We start from the raw sequence: 21,170 nt of genomic DNA, 5'->3' as shown, positions 1-21,170 counted from the left end.
GGGCGGGGCCAGGCACGAGGTGAACTCCTGTGAGCTGCACCAGTTGAGGGCCTTGGACCCAGGGCCGAGCCACGGGCTGCACAGCCCTTCCAGTCCCTCTTCAGCAGAGTAAGCCCTCTGTTGCTTGGTACTACTTGCTTTGAATTCATTTTCGCGCTGCCGGGAATTGAACCGAGAACCTCGCTTCTCCCACCACAGAGCTAAAACCTCACTTGGCCGTAAACCCAGAGGGTGTGTATTAACACCTCTTTTACAGACAAAGAAGGTGGGCTTAAGGAAGCAACGTGCCTAGTTGTATGGAGACTTAGCTGCTGAGTCTAGGCAGCACCCTGGGCAGCAGGGCAGGACTGAAAAAAAGGCAGGGACGACCTGGCCAGGAGCTATCGAGGACACCTCTAGGTAAGAAACAGACCCAAAGCCCGGCGGCGGTGGTGCACCCCTTTAGTCCCAGCACTTGGGAGGCGGAGGCAGGTGGATCGCTGTGAGTTTGAGGCCTGCCTGGACTGTTACACAGAGAAGCTCTGTGTGTGTGTGTGGGGGAGGCCCAAAGTTAAAATGAAAGCAGGATCAACCAAGGTGAACACACGTGTAGAATGGTTCAGTGGTCCACGTTTCCAAGAGAAAGGTGACCAATACAATTAATTCATTGGGGGATGGGAAGCAAATACTTATTTTATCTTTTGTTTTTAAAAGAAATCAAGCTAACACTATCACAGCACACACATATAACGCAAATACATGATTTATTGGAATTAAGTGAAAAGTGTTTCACCGAGAGCAGATGCATAATTACAAAGTTCTGAGTCCCCCGATGCAAGGCACCCCTCCAGGTGGAAAAGTTGTGGATACCACAGGACAAGTATCATTATGGTTTCACATCTTGTCCTACTTCTGGCAAGCCATCCTCCTGCCTCTCATCCAATCCAGAGGATGCAGAAAGAATGCTAATCACATGTACGGAAACAGTCTCTACAATAAACACAGCAGGCTAGCATGGATAGCTTTTATTTACCTACCCCAGGTCCTTTTACATGTGAGTTATCTGTGCTCCACCTTACCCTCTCCCACTCAAAGTCAGGATAAATCCCCGGGTCACAGAGGAAGGGGGAATCACTCATCTAGGCCAGAGCCCAAGTGATCTACAAGATCCCTCACCATGGAAAAAAGAATGAAGAAGTTTATCCTACCTAGCCCCAGTAGGGGAAGGGAAGATGGAGGAGCCTGGGAGAGTGCCTACCCCACTGCCCCAGTCCTTAAACACAAAGCAAGGGAATGAAGAGGACCCTCCCTCTGAAATACAGCACCAACCTCACCACGGAGGCAGAAGGACAGTGAGTGGGATTACTTCCCTCTGAAGGAGAGAGTGGAACGGAGCACATACCGTCCGTGGCTGTGGCACCCTCCCTACCGGGGTTTGGATGCAGCCTCAGCACCAGGAGTGGGGGAAGGGAGAAGGAAGGACAGGACTGCACTGTCGACATCTCCCTGGACCCCCAGTGCCCCGGCAGAGGTGCTCCTCTCTGTCACTAGCCCAGGGCAGGGGGATTCGGAAGAAATCTGGCATGAGATCCAAGGAAAGCTATTTCTTCTTTCGTTCTTGGGAGCAGCGTGGGCAAAACCTAAAAACCGGCAAAGAGCAGGGCAAGCAAAAGTAAGTGAAGCCTGTGCTCTCCCAGTCAGCCTTGGGGCAGCCCGACTAGCTCCTGCCAAGCCGCCACTTACCATTTCCCCCTAGGCTTGGTGGTCAGCCCCACACAGGCGAAGTGGAACCACTCGATGGAACACTGGAAGAGGAAGATGGAACACAGCAGTCAGGGGCCTGAGCTGGAGGGGAGAGGAGCCAGCTGCAGACTCCTGAGAGGGCCCCTTTACTCCAGCCTTTGGAAACTTCCTGCAAGTCCCCAGGCAACCCAGTCTGACCACTCTCCTATCCTGCACTCCCTCTCTCCAACTGAATAAAGTGCCTGCTCCTTTTATTCATGCCCTCGTGCCCCTCGGAGCTCCTCCCCCAACCCTGAGGCAAAGGGTTCTCACATCTGGGTTGTCACAGCCAATCATCTCTCCATAGGAGACCTGGTGACAAAGGCAATATGTGGGTTCGTTGGGATCCACAGGCATATCCAACACATCAGAGGGGTGGACACTGCCAAAGGTCACTGAGGGCATCCCATACTCAGGACTTCTGCATGCCAAGAGGAAGACAAATGTCACCTGCAGGAAGGGAAGCTACCACCTGAGCTCGGAGGTGGCAGGAGATTGTGGTGAGGCAAATGACAGAAGGCTTCTTCTCCACCCAGCAGACACCAAAGTGACAGAGTTACTGGCACAGAGACAGGGAGAGCGGCAAGAGGCAGTGCTGCTGGGAGGTGGGCGTCCTCTATGTACTCACGTGCGCACAAGTTTTAACTTCTTCTGGGCAGCCTTGGGGGCTTCTTCATCTGAGTTTTTCCCTTTGGAGCGGGCACGGGCAGCTTTTTTCTCCTTCTGAGTCCGGCCTTCTAGGAAGAAAGGGTAAGCCGGAAGGCCAAGACAAAAAGATGGTTAAGTCCTCTGGGCTCCTGTTCCAGGTGACACTGGCCCCTCGGAGCTGGAGCTGGCCCCACCCCCTCCTCACTCTTTTTGCCTTTGCTGGAAGAACTGTCATAGTCACTCGACTCGATCTGCTTCTCCTTCAGATCAGCCTCGAAGCGGGCCAGGTCCGTGTCCAGTCGCCGAATGTGTTTGTCCACCTGTGGGGAGGAAGACGGGAGAGGTCCAAGACTGTTTCCAGGGAAGGGAACAGCTAAGGCAGACGATGGCTCTTCCAGACCCCAAACAGATCCCAACACAGCTGAAGGAGGGTCTAAGAGCCTGAGGATTAGATGGGAGATAGGTGGGAAGCCGTGAACAGGGCCATACCATCTCATAGGTCTGCATGGCAAGCTGCACCTTGTCGTCACCAAATTCCTTGCATTTGCCATAGGCCTCCTGGATCTGTCTGAGAAGGGCCAGTTTTTCCTCGGAGCTCAGGCTGCGGGCGCTACTCATATATTCAGTGGCCAACTTGTCAATTTCAGCCTTCAGGTCTACAACAGAGACAGAGGCCTGGGTCACAATGGCCCCTGGTGGCTAGATGAAACATACTTCTTCCTCTTGTTCCTTGGACCTTTTCCACCGGCCATCAAGACCTTCCAACTGAAATGTACTGAACGTTCACAGGTACTGTGCCTTGTATTCGGGAAATGCAACACTGAAATTATCTGGGCCTTTTCTGGTATGTTTTGAGACAGTGTCAGTATGTAGCTCAGGCTGGCCTTGAACTTGGGATATCCTCTTGCCTCTGATTCCCTAGCGCTGAGATTACAAACATGTGCCACTGTGCCTGGCTGAGACTGTCTGAAAGTGCCTTCAGGGTGCAGAAAACATGGCTGCCAGAGTTGGAACTGAAGCTACCAGAGGCACTGTGGGACTCCCAGCCGTGTACAGGTTAACACAGGTGCACTTCTGATGACAGTTCAAGACGCTTCTTTGCAGGGCTTGCTTGCTGCTTGCCTCATGAGTTCGGTTCCAAAGGCCACCTTGTTTCTTGTCTTAACCGCATCCCCCAACACTGACTGCTGCAAAGCAGGCTGAGTCACTTACTGCTGCTGTGGCCTCCAGGTCTGTCTCTCTCTCTGAGATAGGGTCGTGCCCAGGTCGGCCTCGAATTTATGATCCTCCTGCCTAAGCCGCCATAGTGCTGGGTCTGAAATTTTAACATTAGGTCCTAATTCCTCCAAGGAATGCTGCTTCTGCATCCTTACTGTCCATCCTACTTTTTTCTTACTGTTTTTTGAGTACCAAGTCTCATTCTGTAGCTCAAGATGTCTAGAACATACTATGTAGTCCAGGCTGGCCTAAAACAGAAGCAAATTCTCCTGCCTCAGCCTCCTGAATGTTGAGATTACAGGTGTGAGCCACCATATCCAGCTTGCTCATCTTTCTTTGCTCATCAATTGCAACTTGCTTACAATTCTTGTCATTATTTTTTTTTCTGTTTGTTCATTTTAGATATTGCTCGAAACACCTTAATACTAGACAGAGGGCTGGCGATGTCCCAGAACACTGACCTGAAGATGCCTACTCCCTGACATTAGTCAGGGCTCATATAAATATCAATGGGAAGAGGCAAAAGACTGTAGCACAGTGGACCACCAGACAATGGGGAGCATCTGGGAGCATGCTATGCTCATACTTCACTGTATGCCAGGCCTTTAGCAGACGTGGGAAAAGCACAATTCCATAATCTCCAGCTGGTCTCTGAGCATGGACTCAAGAGTTAGAATTTCATTACAGAGAAATCCAGCTGATTCTGACCATCTGGCAGGCAGCTGTCAGTGGCAGATGTTAGGTAATATTCACTTTCATGAAGAAACTTAGCCAGAGTTAACTTAAGACATGGCTTTGCATATCCTAGCCCATTACCTCTGAACATGGCTACGCAGAATGAAATGTGAGACTTACATATCCTTCAGTAGGTATCAGGGCACCTTCAACTCAACCTTAAAACTGGTGCAGACCAACCTGAGCATTGCGGTGGAGCCTTCCTGAGGCTCCAAATGGACACCTCAGTGTAGTCAAATCTGCTCCGTGTCCAAGGCCTGAGATAATATCTAATGCATGAGTGAAAGAATACAGTATAGAGCTCCTGATGGTAAGTAATGCCTTCTGTTTTCTTTCTCTTGCTTGGATTATTATTGGTTAGTTTTATTATTAATTATTCATTTAGAGAAAAGGTCTCTCAGGTCTCATGTATCCCAGGTATACCTTAAACTGGGAATGTACCTGAGGATGACCTTAAAAAAAAAAAAAAATCCCCCCTTCCCCCACAATAGGGTCTCACTGTGTAGTCCTAGCTGGCCTGAAACTGGAATTCAGTATGGAGACCAGGCTGGTCACGAACTCACAAAGATCTATCTGCTGTGCTACCATGCCTGGCCCTTCTTTCTTTTCTTTCAGCAAAGTTCCTGTCAACGAATATGAACTGTAGTCTAACACCCTGTGTATTTTATGATAACATAAACAACGCAACTGAGGTATAACCTGTGGTTATCATGCAGACGTAACCAACAAAAATGGCAGCAATGTCTAGGGTTGGTGTCTTGAATTTTTGAGGAAGGTACAAAAATCATAGTAGCTCTGAACCTTACTTGCTTATTTATTTTGTGTGCATGATTTGTATGTGTGTGGATGAATGTGTAGAATCACTTCCAGGTGGTGGTCAGAGGACCAACTTCCTAGGGGGTCTCTCCTTGTACTGTGTGGGTCCTGGGGATGGAATCTGAGTTGTCGGCTCGGCAGCAAACACCTTTACCCATGAGCTGTCTTGCCAGCTCAGCAGGTCTAACTTCTTGAGGCACTGTCTCAATACTCCATTTGATGTGGAAAAGTAGAAATGAGGATGACCATTATCTTCTTGTAAGAATTCCATGAAAGACAGGCTGGAGAGATGGCTCAGTGATTAAGAGAACTTGCTGCTCTTTCAGAGGACCTGGGTTCAGATCACAGCACCCACATGGTGGCTCAGAACCAGTTCCAGATATCCGATACTGTCTTCTGACCTCTTTGTGCATCAGGCACACACATGATGCACAGACATACATATAGGCAAAACACTCATACCCCCCCACACACAATATAAGTCACAGTCCTCCAGATTATACCAGAAGGTATGATAACAGAAAGTAGGAAAATAAATGATGATCAACAAGAGCCTGTTATTCTGTACGTACCCTCTGTCCTTTGGTCTAGGTCCCTCATGAGCTGAAAGTTTCTCTGTAATTCAAACGGGAGGTTTTCAATACCTGGGAAGACAGGGAAATATAGTTACTGGATTATACACAGGTCTTGGCAAGTGGCTCTACCACTGAGCTACATCCTTGGCCCTAGAGCTCCTTTTAAAATGAAGTTCAAGCTGGAAGCAGCAGGAGGCAGAAGAATTAGGAGCTCAAGTCAGCCTCAGCCATATAAGGAATTTGAAGCCAGCCTGGTTTACATTGTTTTGTTTTGTTTTGTTTTGTTTGAGACAGCCCTAGCTGTCCTGGAATTCTTTCTGTAGCCCAGGCTGGCCTAAACTCACAGAGATCCACCTACCTCTGCCACCCGAGTGCTGGGATTAAAGGCGTGCGCCACCATGCCTGGCTTAAGATGCTGTTTAAAAGGAAAAACAAAATAGAACAAACAGACAGACACACAAAAGTAGAGTGCAGGGGCTGGAGGGATGCTCAGTGGATAGAGCACTGGCTGTTCTTCCAGAGGACCAGAGTGTGGTTTGCACTTCCCATGCTGAGTGGCTTACAAGTGCCTCAACTCCAGGTCTGGCGGGAACACAGTGCTGCTGGGCTGCAAGAGGACTTGCACTCATGCATAAACAGACACCATCCACACAGATGCATAACTAAAAATTAATTTTAAAAATCATTTTCTGAAAATATGTCACTCAACATTAAAAAATGAAGTGCAGTTCAGTTTCCCCTCATTTGAAAGTGGATTTTTTTTTTTCTTTTTTCTTTTGGTGACAGGGTCTCTGTAGCCTAGGCTGGCCTCAAACTTGTTACGTAGCAAAGGATGAGCAAAAATGAATTTCTGATTCTTGTATATCTACCTCCCACGTGTTGAGACCTAATAGTCCTGTATCTATATGCCAGGTTTATGCAGTGGTGGGGATCAGACCTAGTGTCTCCTGCATGGTAGGTAGGCACTCTTAACATGCCAGCCCTGAAATGATGGATCTATCTGTGAAAGATTCATTTGCATTTTCTCAAAAGAGAAGCCTCGCCTATCTGTGTCACCATCCCATCCCCCTCCTCTTTGGTGACACTCTACAAACCAGTTTTCCCACTGTTTTCAGTTTCCGCCGCCATCTTCTTCGCCCTCAACTTCAAAGTCCCACTCTAGTTCCTTTCGGACTCATCACGGAGGCTGCCAGCTTCCAGTGACTCCGTATGATTGCGTTCTGCACTTCCCACCCTGCTTATCTCACTCAGCCATGCCATCTCTCTGCTCTGCTCTGGCCTGGTGAGCGCCTCACACTCACCAGCAGCTTCCCAAGAGCTCTGTCTTCCTCCTCCCACGCCCACCTTACCCACTCGCCTGCTGGATTTCTGCTCGTTCTTCAAAGTTCAGCCCAGAACCTGACTTTCCCAGACTCTGATAGGCTGTCAAGGTTGTCTAGCTATGCTTTTAGTAGTTATCCAACCATAACTAAATAATTAACATAGTTACTCCGCGTCTGTCTCCCTAACCTTCCAGGACAGATACATGTCTGTATCAATTTTAAATTTTCCTTGTGTTTAGAATTGCCATGTATACAGAAAGTGCCTAGCGAATACTTGAATAAAATGCATTATTAGCTAAGCCTCCCCATAGAAGCAAAATTTCTTCCTACAATTTAATTTCCCCCCTTTGGTGATGAAGACTGAACCTCAGATGCAGGGGCTCGCACTTGCTAGGCAAATGCTCTACTGTCACATTTTTTTTGAGACGGGGTCTCATTATGTAGCCCTGGCTGGCCTAGATCTCACTACATGGATCAGCAGGTCTCAAATTCAGAGATCTTCCTAAATTCTGGGAACAAAGGGATGTGCCACCACACCCACCGAACTTTTAAAGTGTTTCTGCGTAGCCAACTCACACTTTAAAAATGTTTCTACTACACCAGGCACGGTGTCACATGTTTACAATTCTCAGCACAGGGAGGTGGAAAGAGGACCTAGAGTTCAAGGTCACCTTCAGCTGTGTATCAAACTCGAGGTCAACCTGGGCTACATTAGACACTGTCTTAAAAACAAAAAAAACAAAAAGTTGCTACTATTGTTTGAACTTCTCAAGTCTGCGGGCACCAGTTCACTATGATTACTTTAAGTCACCAGCACATTACCAAAATCAAATGATCCATCGTTTATCTTCCTCTAAAGAAAAGTCTGAAGCAGTTGGTACTACCTTCTCGATCAAGTGACTTACTTCCTCCTAGTACTGCAAATACTAAATTATAGATCTTCTGGTAACTTCAACACTGATGTCTTATCCTTTAAATGCTGTTTTCTTGAGATTTTGTCCATCTTACTTCCTCACTTTCTTTTCCCTAAAGAATCTCACTGTCACAGACTTTATGCCTATGTCTAAGGCAAAAATAAATATATTGCTATGACTCCTGAATCTCCTACACTGCTGTCGCTATCGTTTATCTTATTTTCCAAGCAGAAGAATTCACCTTGATTTTTTCCTTCTCTCTCTCTCTCTCTCTCTCTCTTTTTTTTTTTTTTTTTTTTTTTGGTTTTTCGAGACAGGGTTTCTCTGTGTAGCTTTGCGCCTTTCCTGGGACTCACTTGGTAGCCCAGGCTGGCCTCGAACTCACAGAGATCTGCCTGGCTCTGCCTCCCAGTGCTGGGATTAAAGGCGTGCGCCACCACCGCCCAGCCTTTTCCTTCTCTCTTAATAAGGACATCATCCAATCAATCTTGTCACATTTAATATCTACAAGTCTGTCCTCTAAGATCAGGTTTGCATCTCTGAACTGGGCTGCTATCATAAACTGGTCATTACTTTTCCTTTAATAAAATCAATACTCTATATTAAGACGCAAACATCTTAGTTTGGCGTTTAATCTACTTCCAGACTATTTCTCACTTCCCAGTCTCTCTCTCTCTCTCTCTCTCTCTCTCTCTCTCTCTCTCTCACACACACACACACACACACACACACACACACACACACACACTTCATTATATGAGAACTGGATTTTGCTCACGAAGTAAAGCGTTCCAGTGTAACAACTCAAGTGGTCGTCCCACTCCATCCACCTGGCCACTCTGGGGACATAAATGACTAAAGGAGACTAGATCAAATATCTGCAGCCACTCCAAATGGCAGTGATAACGACCCTGTGCAATTTAGGAGAGAAAAATATACCCCGAGGCCAGGGACCCTAGACGAGAGAGTCAGGAAATGCCTTCCCTGCTCCCCGTAACCCTTCAAAGCACAACCCTGACCCCACCGGGCAGCTCCTTCCCTCGTCTACAACAGGAGCGAGGCCTGCATTGCCCCTGCCCCGCCCCCTCCTTCTTCACCCTCGAATAAATCCTCCCACGGAACCCTTTCCCAACTGTGAGCTTCAGGCCCCCAGGACCTCAGAGCCATAGATTCTGTCAACCCGGATCCTCCACACCACTCTATGACCCATGACCCCCTTCTTCAGCCGGCTCTTACTGTCCAGATAATGTTCCAAATACATCCCAGCAGCCATCTTGAAGCAAAACAAAGCAACTTCCGATCCGCCCCGGAAGTGACTGAAACCAGACAGGCGCTGGAGCCATTCTTGGAATAGATCCTTTCCGTACTTAAAAGAACTTCCGCCCTTACTATACTATCACCCCCAGACACATCCGCCCGACATTGAACCTTTTTGCATGGCTAGTCACGATCGCCCACAGCGAAGCTGCTGTAGCCTGCTTCCGCCCTTAATAGGACGCCAATATGTTACTGAGACAGGTATGACATCACGCAAGGTCGCCATTTTGCATTCTCTAGCAAACTTTTTCCTTCCTAACAGGCATGTTTGGTAAATGGGGGAAGAAACTGTTCTGTCTGGTATTCTGTAAATCCCTCCTTTCAGCAAGTAGGGAAAACAGCTATTTTATTTGCTTATTTTGAATTTGATCATCAAAGCTGAAGCAGGTAGTCTCTGAGGCAGATGCTTTCTTCTGAAGTTGTCAGGCTTTGCAAAACGTAACCTTTTGCACTTCTGTTCACTTAATTTTTTTTTACAACACAGGGTTTGTGTAGCCCTGGCTGACTTCCAATTTAAGAGATCTGCCTGTCTCTGCCTCGACAGTGCCGGAATTAAAGGCGTTTGCCACACCAGGCTAAGGTTCCTGTTCTTTATACTCAACAAACATTCACAAAGAGCACAACACTCATTGATTTTGCCGTTGTGCTATTAACGGGAGATCCCATGTTTTTGTTTTGTATTTTAATTTATGTATGATGTTAACATGACTCTGAAAGGACTGGGTCATCAAGGTTTATGACTGCTAGACCACCTAGACATCAGCCATCCCCCTAGTCAAACGTATCATCCATTGTACAAAAGTGAAAGCCTGGCAGGTTGCTGCTACCTTAGGGAAACAACTCAAACCCCATAACATAATAGTGGTGGTAGATTCTTGAAGATAGCTGTCACCTCTAATTCATACATCTTTCACAATAATTACACCACACAGCATACTTTTAAAATTTTAGCTCCCTTTGACCAAATATGTAAAGATGCCCATTTACTACTGAGCATAGATGCTAAAGCAGGGCAGTAGGACGTAGACCCCATTCTAATTACAAGAGCATGCTGTTGGGATAACTTTATCCCTGCCAGCTCTTTTCTCTATACGAGAGTAGCAGCAGGCAACATTACCATTGGGTGGGAGTGGGAATGAACATTCACCCACAAAGGTACTTATTCCAATACTTGTGATGGAAACAGGGTCGTCAGAGACTCTGAGTCAGTGAGAGGAGAAAAAAAAGCATCAAGAAGCTAACCAACAAAGGCATACTGAGATACTGTCCTGGATGGCTAGTCCCAAATTAAATGGGACTTACTTATCCACATCACTAGATAATGGCTGTTGGTCAGTTCTCAGGTCTGAGAACTTTGTCAACTTTTCCAGTACTGTATGAAGGATTTAATCTTCATGATGCAGTCTTGGAAATTAGGCCGAATCCTTTCATGGTAGACTGTGAGAAGTCTTAGGTTTCTTGATCTGTCCAGCACAACCGTCTTCCACTGTACGGTGAACATGATAACCATTGTATCATGGGAAGCTCACTGCATTTTGCATTTTCTTCAGTCCTAAGCCCAGTAGCTGGTTATGGTTTCCATCACCGGAAACCTCTGGTCTTAGTCACTGCAGTTTAATGAGACACACACATATGTACACAATGCCCAGTAGAATTTGGACAAAATAGGAAGGCATGGGTAGTGCAGGTCCTTTGAAGAGGCCATACTTCCCTGCCCCCTTTTTTTGATGTGTGGAGGGCAAAGAGTAAGGAATATAGTTGTTTTGTTAAATGAAACCTTGCTCTCACCACGGATGTAGGCAAGCAATCCCCACGACAGAATTTGTACACAAATGTTCCTAAACTGGAAGTGGCTGAGGATTCACACAGGGGCTTATCACACAAGCACTCATTCTTCACACATTCCAGTTTAAGTACTTAATGCTGTCCTGAATATCTCCCCAAATAGGTTTTCCCGCGCTAGCTTACATCAGTAGCTCACTGCTCTCATCCTTAAACATGAATTTATTTCTATACAATGTTCTAAAAACACCCCTTAGTTTGTACATAAGAATTTTCATTTTTAAATTGCTTTATAACAACTGTATAATTCCTGATTATTTTAATTTTCTTTTCTCTGAAATCTGCCGTGATTTAAAAAATTAAAAGGTAAAAGAAAATTAAAATGCCATGGCCAGAGGACAAGGTGGAGAAAAATAAGACAAAAACAAAACATCAATATGAAAATTCTCAGAGATAATGCATTTATAAACACAGAAATGGTTACAACAAAGATGGCCGTGATGAGCAGGTATATATATATATTTATATATATATATTTATATATAAATCCATGTCTGGCATCTGACCGTGGCACCTAGGGAGCTAAGTCCAGTCCTTGTGTGTGCTCTGACTTCTCCCTTCTCTGCAATAACCTGGCTGGGGTTTTGCAGAGAACACAGCTCCCACAGCTCCTTGGACTGGGGTGGTGAGGCGGAGTATATAGGCCCTTGGTTGGTAGAGAAGGAAGGAGACTTAAAGGAAAAATCATAACCCATACTCTTATACCACCCTTGGTCACCTGGGGAATCTCTGGCACCTTGGCGACCATGTATCAGCTACTGTCCCCCTTACAAATAAAAAGGTAGTCACCACCCAATAGGAAGTGAGACCATGTAAGGGAAAGAAAATGGCTCACAGGGGTCAGGCCACGTGCAAAACCTGTTCTTTTACAGGTAAGCGTAGAACGGAAGGCTGGTTGCGTTTAGAGCTTCCTTTTCTGTTATCTGCGAGGCCAGCCGCTAGCCTTCTATTGGCCCCAACGTTGAGGATGAGAAGAGAGAAAGGTAAGTGCCCACACTGGACAAGATGTGAGGTCATAGCAGATCCTCTCTCAAGCACCAACCCCCAGTTTTAAAAGCTCTGCTTGGATGGGGCTGTTGGATAACACTATCAGCTCAGGATTCCTTTGTCAATCAGGAGCAGCTGAGATTAAGGATGGTTATCTTGCGAAGGAAGCCATGCCTGAGGACCAAGGAGCTGGAGACAGGACTTGTCAAGGAAGAAGAGAACTTTCCCAACAAGCGGAGTTGACATAGGAGGGACTAGAACTTCTTCTCCCTCTTCCCAGTGGATGGCAGTACGGATCTCTAAGAGCTGGCCAGGTGCTCCACCTGGATGGTGCTGGTGGTGACAGTGAGGCAGATGTCTTTATGATGCTCTGCCGTCTTATAGGGGGTCAGGTCAAAGGAACACTGGGGTGGAGGGTTCGGGTTGCTGTCCCCACCACCCCCACCTTGGGGAGCTGCCCCAGGGGACTGGAAGTGTGGTGGTTGTGGAGGTGGTGGCTGTTGCTGCTGTTGCTGCTGCTGTGATGCCTGGGAAGCCTGGGCTTGAGCTTGAGCCTGAGCCTGAGCCTGGGCCTGGGCCTGGGCCTGGGCCTGGGCCTGGGCCTGAGCCTGGGCCTGGGCCTGGGCCTGGGCCTGGGCCTGGGCCTGGGCCACTGCCGCCGCCGCTGCCGCCGCTTGCACTTGTTGCTGAAGATCAGGAGGGTTGTGTTTGCGCATATGTTTCATAAGGTATGTTTCCTAGAGAGACGGTAAAAAGAAGTTAAGATGAAAGAAAGAGATGACCTGCAGGTATCACTCTGGGCTCTTACTCTGTAATGGCTGTAAAGGGTTATTCTCGAGTGCAGTAAAGGACTGGGACTTTTAGAAGTCACTGTGGACACTGAGCTGGCAGAGAGAAAGTTCTTTTTCTCAACCATCTCTGAGTGAAGCCATTTGATAATCTTGTTCTAGAATATCACAGAAAATACCCGAAACCTTTCTCCATCACAAAAGCTCGTTTTATATGACTAATGAAGAACCACTGCTTATGGCGTTAATTATCTCTGAATACTGACTCTTATCTACTGAGCGAGAGAGAGCAGGGGCAAGTACATGACAAGCCATTCACCAGCAGACTTCCATCAGGAAGGGACACAGACCCGGGAAGGGAAGGTAGCAGGCACTTACCGATGTGTATGCCCGACTACAGATTGTGCAGGTATACACCTTGGCGTGCTTCACCGTATGTGTAGATAAGTGAGCCTCTAGTGAGGCTGCGTCTGTGTATGCTCGGTGACAGTTGTGGCACTTGAAGGGTTTGTCTTTGTTGTGCTGCCGTCTGTGAGACTAAACAAACGAGAGAAACCAAAATGAGTACCGTTCCTTCCTTGGCCTTCATGGTGGGAGAGCCCAGGGTGAGCAGAGGCCATCCTAGCTTCCCTTTCTACAAGAAGGCAGTACAGAATGCTCTGAATGGACGTCAGGACCAGTGGCTAAGGGGGAGATGTCTACCATACGGCATGAACCCAGAGTCCGGAAAGTTACGACAACGACGACGACTTACACCTACCTGGTCTCCCTCTTCCAGTGGCTCTTAAAGGGGGTTTGGAGGCTACCTGGCCCTTTTCAGGGGCTCACATAATCAGAACTCTTCAAAATACCGAGACAGGACTGAGGAGAGAGTCAGTGGGTAGAGTGCTTCTGTGTGTTAAGAACCCCACTTTACACCCTCAGCATCCACCTAAGAGCTGGGTGTGATGGCATGCACAAAGAATCTCAGTGCTGGGCAGGGGCGGAAACAGGAGGATGCCTCAGGTTTACTGCTCTAGTCAAGTATGGTGAGCTCTAGCTGCAATACGAAAGTCTCAAAATGAGGCAGAGAGCTACAGAAGCAGACATCCAAGTGTTACCTCTACTCATGCTTAAACAGTCATAACATAGCCACACACACAAAAGCAGACATGTAAGTGTTACCTCTACTCATGCATAAACAGCCATAACACAGCCACACACACAAAAGCCAAGTGTCTGCCTCTGCACTCCTGTTCTCTCATGTTAGACTGACTACATCAGGTCAAAGAGTATGTTCACTTTTAGCTAAGCCAAAGACTGAAGAAACGTGCAAAAACCCCGTTCGGTCATTGCAGCACACATCTACAATCCTAGCACTTAAAAGACTGAGGAGTTAGGATGACAGGTTCAAGGCCAGTCTGAGTTACACAACACACCGTTTAAGTATTTAAAAAAAAAAAAAAAAAAAAAAAAACAACTCACAAGGACTGGGTGTGTTGCTCAGTGGCAGAGTGCTTGCCTAGAGTGGGCTGTGAGGGGGGGACGGGACCTCACAAAATGTGAAATAATATCATTCTCCCATTAAATTCCTTTAGTGGGATTTGGGAATATTTATTTCTATTAATGCTAACATGCAATTGTTTTATATATTGTGATTACTTTTTTGCTTTGTTTTCTGAGAGTTTCATGTAGCCCAGGTTGTCAGCTGTTTTTGCACTTTTTTTTTTTTTTTTTTTTTTGGTTTTTCGAGACAGAGTTTCTCTGTGTAGCTTTGCACCTTTCCTGGAATTCCCTCTGTAGTCCAGGCTGGCCTCGAACTCACAGAGATCCGCCTGCCTCTGCCTCCCGAATGCTGGGATTAAAGGTGTGCGCCACCACCACCCGGCTGAACATTTATTTTTATATACATATTTGTACAGGTGCCTGGGGAGGTCAGAAGAGCACTGGGTTCCCCGGAGTTGGAGTTCTAGGTAGGTGGTGGTAAGCTACCTGATATGGGGACTCTAAGCTCAGCCATTTCTCCAGACCCTAATTTTCTGTTTCTGTTTTCTGACTATGTAGTCCAGCACATGCCACCATTCCTAGCCACCTACGGGTCCTGTTTTTGTTAAAATGTGGTATTGCACTCTGAACCTACTACAGCCTGGCACATGTAGGCAAGTACTATTAGTGAGTTACGGAATCAATCCTCCTTTCCTTTAAATTTTATTATTGTGGGTGTACCTGTCATGGCACATGGGTAGAGGATAATGGATACCTTTTATGAGTTAGTTCTCTATTAGTGAGTTACGGAATCAATCCTTCTTTCCTTTAAATTTTATTATTGTGGGTGTACCTGTCATGGCACATGGGTAGAAGATAATGGATACCTTTTATGAGTTAGTTCTCTTCTTGCACTGTTGGCTCTAGGGGTCCAACTCAGGTAGTCAGGCTTGCATGATATGTATGTTTAACCACTGAGCCATCTCATCAGCCCTTAGTCTTTTAAAAACAGTATTTTGGGTGTGTGTTCAGTTGCACATGCATGTGGCGGCTAGTGACAACTTTGGTGTCACTACTCAGGAACCCCCACCTTGTTTTCTCATTGGCCTGGGGCTAGCCAATGTGGTCAGGATTGCTGGCAAAGAGCTCCAAAGACCTGCCTTTGTCCACTTTCCCAGTGCTGGGGGTAACAAGCTCATACCAAAACTACTGTTTTTTTTTTTTTTTTTTTTTTAAATTTATTTATTATGTATACAGTGTTCAGCCTGCATGTGTGCCTGCAGGCTAGAAGAGGGCACCAGATCTCATTACAGATGGTTGTGAACCACCATGTGGTTGCTGGGAATTGAACTCAGGACCTCTGGATGAACAGCCACTGCTCTTAACCTCTGAGCCACCTCTCCAGCCCTTGTTTTTTTTTTAAAGTAGGATCTAGGGATCAATCACACCTTCATGTTTGTGGCAAGCACTTTACTGTCGTTGGGGAGCTAACTCCTCAACTCTTTTATTTTCTTAAATGTTGAGAAACTGTTATCATTAAGACCTGAGCTCATTTTGTACCACAGCCAGGCCCTGAACTTTGGATCCTCTGCCTCAGCCTTCCAAATAGCTGGGATTAAAGGCTAGCAGGTCTAGCTTCACCTCAGTAATTTTAAAGAGAATTTAGTTCTTCTGAAAACCTCTGAGAATCTGTACTAGCCAAATGTCACTCCCAAGTCTCAAACTCAAGGTCTTATGTGGAAACCAGATACTCACCTGCAGATTGGAGAGTTGTGTGAAGGCCTTCTCACAGCCCGGGTGTGCACATTTGTATGGTCTATCACCGGTGTGGATTCTGCAGAGGATGAAAAAAGGAGTACGGCCATCAGCAAGGTCACTATAGATTAGCTCCGTACCAGACTCAGGTTCTTCAGGTTGTCTCCTGAGGAAGCTGCTCAGATGCACCTGCATGAGGCACTAGCTTTAGCTCCTCTCTGACCTGGAGTGGTTTCAAGTGCCTGATTTCTGGTCACTGTCTGTAGCACTGAGCTCAAGGAGAGCCTCATTGTGCTGGGAGAAAAGGGACTGAGGCCTCGGCATCCAGGACACAGGCAGATCATGATTTGGTATATAAATCTGCTCCTACAGTAACCATCCCGCAGTGAATGTTCAGAAACAAAAGGTAACTACAATTGTAAGGAAAAAAGAAAAATACATAACACTTCCTCCTTGGTCCCCAGAAACTGTTCCTTCAACCTTGAGCATCATAGCCAGAGATAGTTCTGAAATCAAAGGACAAGTTACAATGATTGTTGAAAGTAGTGGTGACATTAGTGGAAACTCATGGAAATTCCTAGGGATTTTTTCCCCCAGTTTAAGCCCTTACCAACAGGAAATCCTGAGGTTAGAACCAATCTAACCTTCCCTACACCACAGGGAATCTTGAGCTTATCTACTAAGATAAGCTCAAGACAGGAGGATGTACCAACACCTGCTCCTTTTCAGGGACTTCAGAACCATCTGTGATAAAGCCTCAAATGTATGAAGACAGTAAACTCAAGACAGTGTCTGATCACTTTTGGGTAAGAACATCACATCCATAAGAAGCAGGGTGAGATGGCCAGTTGCCAAGAGTCTGGACTCCACTTCATCTTGAGGTATCACCAAAGGAAACCATCAGCTCTTCTAGTGTCAGACTCCCTTCCCCTAGTAAGGCCACAGTGATGGATCAGATGTGAGAATCCTCTTGATGAAGTAGGAGCTCCTTCAGGTGGCTTTCAGTTCTCAGTTTCCATTTGTGCTCTACTCTTGGACTACATTCCTTGGACTCTTGCTTGTTGCTGTGAGTGTGATATCCAGGCTGGTGCCAGCTTATAAGTGATTATGTCTCCCACTCGTAATTAGTGTCTTGAGGGCCAGAAGGTCTTCTGAAATCGAATGTCTCTGCTTAGCACCAAAGAAGAAATCTGGTAAGATGTGTGCTTGGTATTTTCAGGGAGGAAAGTGAAGGAGATGGTCGTCTTTGTTCCAAGTTTGTCTCTCTTTAATCAATCAAGAAATACCAAACAATCACTGTGTCTTTTTGAAACGGTTTGTGCTCCAGAAAGGTTCTCTTGGCATCCAGTTCTTTCCTCTCTGTTGCCAGTCATATTCTCCTCCAGCCAGGTCTCACCTCCAGCCAGGTCTCTCCCCCGCCCCCCGCATGCGGGTGGTTGTGTGTGTCCGGGGCGGGGGTTGGGGAGGGCATGCCAGCGGGGCGGGATCAGTAGCCCGCCCCTCTCCCTTACCGTGTGTGCTGCTGGAGGTGGGAGAGCTGGCGGAAGGCCTTCTGGCAGTAGGAACAGTTGTAGGGCTTGGCCCCCGAGTGGATTCGGAGGTGCTGGGCCAGGTAGGAGGTGTTGGCGAAGGTCTTGGAGCAGTGCGGGCACTTGTGGGGCTTGATGGTCTCCGTGTGCATCTTGGAGTGAATCCTGCCGAAGAGGAGAGGAGGGAAGGGGGGAGGAGGAAGCAGTTCGACACCACGGGCTCAGCTCTCTGCTGGGTGAAATGATGTTGCTTGACGGATGAGAGCACCCCCTCCTCCCTCCTCCCATCAAGCTCCGGCTGGAGAGGCTAATGAAGAGGACACCCACGTCTAGGTTGTTGCTGACTGCAAGTCGGTGGCTAGAATGGCAGTGAGATGATGAAGAGCTGCAACCCATGGCTCCTGGTGACCTTACAGTATTCAGTCTTGTCAACCCTGGGCCTCTTCCTAAGGTTGCACACTCACCACAGTTACCCTGTTTCCAAATAGCAATTTGAACAGAGGCCAATACCGCCTGTTCCCCATGGACCTGAAGTTGAATGCACACCATGGCTCTGAACTGAAGCATATAGTAAAAGCGGGGTCTGCTCTGTAGAAGATTTCCAAACAGACACAGAGAGAAACCACAAAAATTGTTCCAGAGTTGGGGACCGGAAATCACAATTTTCAAGGCCCCCACACTGCTAGGATACATAGTTTAATTTTCAGACAGTAACAAGAGAATAAGATTTCCAAAGGCAAAGGAGAGAACAGTTGGCACAGGCCACATGGCCTTGGGAGTTTTATAGCCAGGTAGAGGTCAGAGCAGCCTTACCGGGTGTGCTGCTGCAGATGGGAGAGCTGGCGGAAGGATTTCTCACAAAAGTTACAACTATAGGGCTTGGCCCCTGAGTGGATTCGGATGTGCTGGGCCAGGTAGGAGCTGTTGGCGAAGGTCTTGGAGCAGTGCGGGCACTTGTGGGGCTTGGTCTCGGTGTGTGACTTGGAGTGGATCTGCATCTCCGACTTTGAGTAGAAGGTCAGTGAGCACATCCGGCACCTGGCCAAGCAAGGGCAATGTTAGAGCCTTTCAACCAGGAGGTGCTGCTGAGCCTAACACCTGCCAAGAGAAGCCCATCTAACTGACCCCATCTCCGATTCCAACTACATGGTAAGGCTTGTAGCTTTTTCTTTTCAAAGAAAGGGTCTCATGCAGCTCAAGCTGGCCTTGAACTCATGACCCTCTTATTTCTTACCTCCCAAATGCTGGGATTATAGCTATGTATCATCATGCCTGGCCTCTTATTTCTCTTTATTGCCTAAGCTAACACAGTGTCAAGCACTCAGAAATACCCAATAAATGCTTAATAAATGACTAGATACCCTGAGTGTACAAAAATAAGCATTCAACCCTGGTAAGACAGGTAAATATTATGATCTGGGTGAATACAGAGCAGTGGTTCTCAACCTTCCTAATACTGTGACCCTTTAATACAGTTCTTCCTGATGTGGTGTCCTCCAACCACATAATTATTTCACTGCTACTTCATAACTAATTTTGCTACTGCTATGAATTGTAAATGTGTTTTCCAATGGTCTTAGGCAACCCCTGTGAAAGGGTTGTTTGACACCCCCAAAGGGGACTGACCCACAGGTTGAGAACCACAAACTTCTCCAGGTAACTCCCACTCCCAGCTTCTCCATGTTTATCTGTCCCGTTGTATTTTCCAAGGCCCCCCCCCATGCAATAATGAAGGAAAACTGATTAGATTAAGACCTTCCATCTCCAGACAGTTGTCTTCTCAGTGACTTTCCCTACTTCCTTTTTGTAGTGACGGCTAAAGAGATGGAGATGGAAAGTACCAGAACTGTTTGGAGGGGCTTTCCCAACCCATATCTGATCTCTACCCCATAGCTGATGTTCCATTAATCACCTGCCCTGCTCCCAGTCTCAAGCCAATCAAATCAGACCCACTTTTGAAACAAGCCAAGGTAACGGTTAGTAGTAGATTATAATCCTTAAAACTTAACAAGAAAAAAGAATTGAAAAGTAATGACACTCTATGCTAAACCTTTCCTTTTTCTTAGCACATGGAGACAATGCTGCCACCCCTGGGTTAATGAACAGCACCTGAATACCCTTTTTCTAGTCACCTGACTCAGTGGATGCTTCCTGTTCTGACACTACTCAACAATATCAAATGAGGAGGTCTCTCTCAGAGTTAAGCCATATCCTCTTAGACTTTGCTGAGTACAAGCTTTCTATACCTGAGTTAGAAACAGCTTGCCAGGGCACACTGTGAGTTAGCAGAAAGGGAGGTGGTCTGAAGCCAGGCCACGGGGGTAAGCTGCTCTCCTCTCCACCTTATCTTTGTAAACTGGGCATCAAAGGGTATGGGATGATGATTCTTGCATTCTTTTCATTTCAGAAGAATGTTTTGAAAATAGCTGTGATCGAGACTAGAACAAATTCCCTCTGAGAAAATGGTATCACTGTTGTGGTCTCTGTATTAATGCTTTCACTAAGATCCTAGTGACTGATAACCAATTTTCAAAGTCTGAAGAAAACTCTGACTACCAGTTTATCAGTCATTGGCTATCGAATGAGACACCCAAACACTGCAGGAAAGATCAGCATGGTCCAAAGTAAAGAGTCAATGGGAGTCCAGACACCCGGCTCTAGTCCAACAGAGTCAGTTGCAGGTTGCCCGTTAACCTACATCTCAGTCTTCTGCTCTTTAAAATGAAGATACTCACTTTTGCCTCTAGAAGGGCCAGCAAGCACCCAGGACCATCAAAGGTAAGCTAAATGTTCTTTATTAATAAAATGCCATTATTGCTAACAGTCTCAGTTTTGATGGGTGAGCCGATGATGATGCAAGTGTTTTACAAAGATAAGGTTAGCAACTGGACATAATGCCACTTATAGGACACTGAACTAAAGTTACCAAATCAGTTCCTTAGATAACTAAATTTCTCAGTTCAGGTATAACGTGTTCATTGCTTAAAAAATGTTTTAAAGTGCTGGGGCATGAACCCAGGCCTTGCCACACACCAGGAAGTGCTCTACTAGAGAACTGTAACCTCAGCCCCAACACACTGGAATTCAAATAGTAAATTTAATCCATACATTTTCATTCAAACCCCATCACCCCTGAAGTGTAAGTCAATTATGAAACAGAAAATAGTCCTAGCACTCGGGAGACTAAGGCAGGCCTGCAATGGGCTTGTACTCCAGCTTGGGCTCCAGTGAGAGACTCTGTGTTAAGAAACCAGAAAGAAACCAATCTTCAAAGCTTTAACTAGAGACGACTCTGAAAAACTAACTGAAACCAGACTGACAAACTGGCTGCAATTACACATGCCTGTCATCTCAGCACTTGAGGAGAGGCAGGACAATCCCGAGTTCAAGGCCAGCTTGTCTCAAAACAAAACAAAGCACTGGCAACAGAATAACTAGTCTACAAGGATTCTAGGGTATGATGCCAATGCCAACGGTCAGATGGCCATTGTGACGACCA

General features: G+C 46.6%; 2 protein-coding genes and 3 long non-coding RNA genes across 17 annotated transcripts in view; 3 read left to right on the top strand and 2 right to left on the bottom strand.

The window, feature by feature from the left end:
- The first annotated feature begins 1 nt into the window (after position 1).
- On the top strand, positions 2-1,980 carry LOC131907401 (uncharacterized). 2 transcript variants are annotated; one of them, XR_009378387.1, is made up of 4 exons: positions 2-108; positions 257-399; positions 1,302-1,651; positions 1,736-1,980. It is a non-coding gene; the product is annotated as an uncharacterized LOC131907401 (long non-coding RNA). The 2 variants fall into 2 exon arrangements; XR_009378388.1 differs by having other exon boundaries at positions 1,075-1,651.
- On the bottom strand, positions 727-9,285 carry Ing4 (inhibitor of growth family member 4). Of its 3 annotated transcripts, none has more exons than XM_059258598.1 (8): positions 9,226-9,285; positions 5,751-5,822; positions 2,899-3,065; positions 2,615-2,729; positions 2,390-2,498; positions 2,035-2,182; positions 1,723-1,784; positions 727-1,619 (listed from the first exon to the last, which is right to left on the bottom strand). In XM_059258598.1, the coding sequence occupies exons 1-8, from the start codon at positions 9,260-9,262 to the stop codon at positions 1,580-1,582; spliced, it is 750 nt and encodes a 249-aa protein (XP_059114581.1). In that variant the 5' UTR covers positions 9,263-9,285; the 3' UTR covers positions 727-1,579. The 3 variants fall into 3 exon arrangements, with proteins under 3 accessions (XP_059114581.1, XP_059114582.1, XP_059114583.1); XM_059258599.1 differs by having other exon boundaries at positions 2,390-2,495; XM_059258600.1 differs by having other exon boundaries at positions 2,390-2,495; positions 2,624-2,729.
- LOC131907403 (uncharacterized) lies at positions 8,711-14,357 on the top strand. Its single transcript, XR_009378389.1, has 4 exons — positions 8,711-11,596; positions 12,021-12,131; positions 12,265-12,449; positions 13,086-14,357. It is a non-coding gene; the product is annotated as an uncharacterized LOC131907403 (long non-coding RNA).
- Znf384 (zinc finger protein 384) overlaps positions 11,525-21,170 on the bottom strand; it is a 31,270-nt gene continuing 21,624 nt past the window's right edge. For 6 of the 10 annotated variants that reach the window (XM_059258585.1, XM_059258586.1, XM_059258589.1 and 3 more), the window contains 5 exons: positions 18,485-18,709; positions 17,654-17,836; positions 16,143-16,221; positions 13,302-13,460; positions 11,525-12,872 (listed from right to left, as the gene is read on the bottom strand). In XM_059258585.1, the coding sequence (XP_059114568.1) occupies positions 12,435-12,872; positions 13,302-13,460; positions 16,143-16,221; positions 17,654-17,836; positions 18,485-18,709 (1,084 nt within the window). In that variant the 3' untranslated portion in view covers positions 11,525-12,434. The remainder of the gene's footprint in view (positions 12,873-13,301; positions 13,461-16,142; positions 16,222-17,653; positions 17,837-18,484; positions 18,710-21,170) is intronic. The other 4 variants (XM_059258593.1, XM_059258592.1, XM_059258595.1 and 1 more) reach the window with 1 other exon arrangement.
- Positions 15,648-20,494, top strand: LOC131907404 (uncharacterized). Its single transcript, XR_009378390.1, has 2 exons — positions 15,648-16,948; positions 19,482-20,494. It is a non-coding gene; the product is annotated as an uncharacterized LOC131907404 (long non-coding RNA).

The sequence above is a fragment of the Peromyscus eremicus genome, chromosome 3 (assembly GCF_949786415.1).
Source record: "Peromyscus eremicus chromosome 3, PerEre_H2_v1, whole genome shotgun sequence".
Lineage (NCBI taxonomy): Eukaryota > Metazoa > Chordata > Mammalia > Rodentia > Cricetidae > Peromyscus > Peromyscus eremicus.
This window is presented reverse-complemented; position numbering and strand designations above follow the sequence as displayed.

Excerpts from the sequence above, each read along its gene's own strand:
- Ing4 (XM_059258598.1), bottom strand. The coding sequence starts at position 9,262 with ATGGCTGCTGGGATGTATTTGGAACATTATCTGGACA. Across the intron at positions 2,730-2,898 it reads CCATGCAGACCTATGAGATG|GTGGACAAACACATTCGGCG; the intron begins GTATGGCCCTGT and ends TCCTCCCCACAG. Across the intron at positions 2,183-2,389 it reads AAGTTAAAACTTGTGCGCAC|AAGTCCTGAGTATGGGATGC; the intron begins GTGAGTACATAG and ends CTTGGCATGCAG.